The sequence below is a fragment of the Austrofundulus limnaeus genome, unplaced genomic scaffold, assembly GCF_001266775.1.
Source record: "Austrofundulus limnaeus strain Quisiro unplaced genomic scaffold, Austrofundulus_limnaeus-1.0 Scaffold207, whole genome shotgun sequence".
Classification (NCBI taxonomy): domain Eukaryota; kingdom Metazoa; phylum Chordata; class Actinopteri; order Cyprinodontiformes; family Rivulidae; genus Austrofundulus; species Austrofundulus limnaeus.
In genome coordinates, this window is record NW_013952609.1 from 554,739 (window position 1) to 558,346 (window position 3,608).

At 37.9% G+C, this 3,608-nt stretch overlaps 1 protein-coding gene across 1 annotated transcript in view; it reads right to left on the bottom strand.

Moving 5' to 3' along the window:
* Positions 1–3,608, bottom strand: part of vwde (von Willebrand factor D and EGF domains) — a gene marked incomplete in the record, with an annotated part of 23,564 nt that overhangs the window by 7,050 nt on the left and 12,906 nt on the right. Inside the window, 4 exon segments of the mRNA XM_014019000.1 lie at positions 431–687; positions 2,199–2,313; positions 2,616–2,720; positions 3,088–3,237. Of these exon segments, the coding sequence (XP_013874454.1) occupies positions 431–687; positions 2,199–2,313; positions 2,616–2,720; positions 3,088–3,237 (627 nt within the window).

Genomic DNA, 3,608 nt, shown 5'->3' on the forward strand with positions numbered 1-3,608 from the left:
AAAACATTAAATAGATTATATAAACTATAAAATATTAATAATAATCTTGTTAATATTATTATTGTTGTTTTAATGATTTCTGCATCGTCAGTCCTTTTTTTCTGTTTTGTTGTCAACATGTACAGTAATGGGAAATCCAGACTCTTGACCGTTTAGCGTTAGCCGTTAGCTTCTCCAGCCGCTCACACGGTCACCTGGTTTCTGAGCTCCAGCTGTTCTATACCTCCTTGGGTGTACCTCATTTTAAATAAACAAACTGATTTTGAATCTTTTGAACAGTTTGACCCCCTCTAGTGGCAGGAAGCAGCTGAGCTTTCTGTCTCACTTTTACTAGATAAAATTTTAGGTTTCCTTTATTTCCAAATACTTCTGTATCAGTAAGTAAAAACTAAAATGTTTCTTCTTTTTCTCTTCCACAGGACCATCTTACATGAACAGAGGCTCTGGTCTCGGCCCTGCAGTCGTCAGTCACAGTGAACTGAATGATGTGTGTGTCTGCGGAGTGAGCAGTGGCCTTCCAGCTCAGCAGGCCAGCAGGAGACAGCGACGCCCCCTCAGGGCCTGAAACCAGGGTGAAAAGAACCGTGGCGCCCTCTGGATCCTCAGCTCGCAGCTGGTAGATGAAATTCTCCTCCTGGAAGGAGCGAAGGCCAAATGGAGGCGACTGGAACAGCGGAGGTTTGTTTTCTGAAGGCAAAAACAATAAACAGATAAAACTAATGTTTTTATTAAAGGAATCAGCGCCGGTGTTTAAAAAGCAACACAACGACCAGACACTTGTGAAACTTCTTGTCCTTTCGTCACAGCAGAACTGTCTGACCCAGTTTGAGCTGATGCAGGAAAGTTGTTCAGGAAGTGGAACAATGAGTCTTCATATCAGTGCCTGCAGACAGAACCCAGTTCAATCTGCAGCGAGCTGCTGACAGACGACTCATCCAAAGCGCCTGCAGACGAGCTGAGAGCTGCTGTTACCACAGCAGCTCTCACTGGGATTAGATGTGCTCTTTACTGACAGCTGAAGATGTTTTACAGCTTCAAACTGCTCAATCATTCAAAAATTTCACTTTTCAACTCAAAATCCTAATGACTATTAATTTAACTAATATATTTAATTAATATTTTCCTTATTTGGTTCCTTATATTAACTTTATTTAGTCTTTTAGTCTGAATTCTATAATGCATTCACAGTTAAGATGATACGCTTTTCTTTTGTGTTTTTTGGCACATTTCTTGTTCCACAATTTCTGTGCTATTTCAACAATTTATGCATCAAAACTGTCAGGATGTTCCGGTTATGACTTTTAATATTTAAGAAATTTATACTTTGGCATATTTAGCCTTTTCTGCCATTTTTGTTCTCACTGAAAATGAATAGAAGAAAATACTTTTCCTGCACGTTTCATCTTTTGTTCGGGTTCTGTTATTTCAACTTTTTGTGATAATTTAGTTTCCTTCAGCTTGGTTTTTGCTCATTTTAGTTGTTTTTTTTTTTAGCTATTTTGCTAATTTACTTTTTTGTGCTTCCTTTAACTTCTTTCTGCTAATTTAATTTTTATGCTTCTTTTAGCTGCCTGCTGCTATTTAAACTTTAGTTATTTAAAAAAATTAGCTGTTTTCAGCTGTATTCACCTTTTTGTGATAATTTCAGCTTCCTTCAGATTCTTCTTTGTAAAATTTAGCTTTTTTATGCTTTTTCGGTTATTCTGTTATACGTTTTTTGCTTCTTTTTTGTTAATTTCAGCTTTTTTAGCTGTTTGCTGCAATTTCAGCTACGTTAGCTATTTTCAGATAATTTTAGCTGCTTTCATTTCACCTTTATGTGATGAGTTCAGCTACTTGCTGCTTAACTCATGCTCTTTTCTGCTTCTTTGTGCTACATCCAACCTTTTCARTTTTTTGCTTATTTCAGCTTTTTTTGTACTTTTTAACAAATTGCAACATTTTTGTACATCTTTTTTTCTGCAGCACTGTTTCAACATTAACCATTCACACTGCATTTTTACATAAAATGTCAAGTCTCTAGTTGCAGAGTGCATCTGCTGCCTTTATGTTCTCCACTCAGGGGGCCTAATTAGGCTGATTCCTAAACTCCAAAATGGCAAACTTTGCTTCAGTTTTTGATTTGGGTTTAATAAATGAAGCTTTGTTAACTTTTATCGATGGTGTTATGGTAAAGCAGAGGAGTTTTGTGGACCTACGCTCAGTTCTGGACCACGTGTGTTTGGACAGATCTGGGCGACATGCGAGGCAGCGGCTGCTGGGACTGGACTCCCCTTCATTGTAACATTTCCCATCAATGCTGCAGGTTCGATCCTGATGAAACAACAAAGAAACAAAAAGATGATCAGAGTTACTTACAAACAGGTTTGTGTTTTAAGCATTTACATAAATATTCTGCAGAAAACCTGATTAAATTTACAGAACAGTCTCTGCAACATGCATCAGTAATAAAATAGTAGTAGATTAATATTTTTATCTTAATTTACTTTGTTAAAGTGGGTTAAAGTAAAGAACTGTTTGTATGTTTTGCTCCGTCTTCATGTAATCAAAAACTCCAATACTGAGTTTCCACTTGAGGAGATTTAAGGATGAGAGTGCAGCTGGTGGAGTCTCACCCTCAGGGTGCAGCTGAGGTCCGTGTCCAGGCTGCAGGTCTGACACGCTCCATCGTACACAGTCAGGATTTTGGAGTTGCTGAAGCTGTAGCCGTCGTTAGAAACCTGCCATCAGCAGAAGCTTGATTACTGTGGCTCACTGGGAAAAAACATTAAAAAGCCCAATAGGGTCAAAACTTTAAATAGTTTCAGTGGACAGGGTCTAGCTCTGAACATTTTTAAAATGTCGACTTTGAGAAAGGGTTCTCAGCTTGTTTTTCAATTTTAACTCGTTATTATGTTCCTTCTGAGCCAAGCTGAAACTAAATCTGTGAAAAAAGGATTCTGTTCTTAATTGGTAAATAAAACGAGCCATCGTGCTACAACTACAAAAGTTTTAAGAATTACTGGGAACAAAAGCTCTCCTGAGGGAAAAAACTAATAAGACACAAACAGATGTTTTCAGTGTTTAACAGCTGGAGACGTGACTAACTTTGATCTGCCAGCGAGCCACCGGTCCGTTTCCTACGCCTGCAGGAGCCCGGCTGTCCACCAGGGGGAGCTGGCACTCCAGAGAAGTTTCATTCAGAAAGGTGGCCAAAACAAACCGAGGGGCATGTAGAACCCCCTCATCATCGTCAGACTTGATAAACAGAGAAGGTCCATGAAAACAGACAAAACAATAAGAAACAAAAACAGTCTTTCAGGAGTATAAAGTCTGACTATAAGGTGTCCAAAACCATAATGTTTGCTGACATTTCTTTACTCAGTTTTGTGTTTAAAGTGTTCCATAATTAGTTGTAACATTAGACTTTATTTGATAAACATATATTTTAACTGTAAAATAAAGTCTGTAAAAATACTGTAGAGCTGTTTAGTTTTTATAATTTTTAAACTAAAAGTTTAAAAACATATTACAGAGAAAGGGACATTTTATTTACACGCAAAGAATTCTGGGTAAATGATGACGTGGATAGGTCCTCGGTGTGAGGCTGCTAGTGAGCTATATCCACC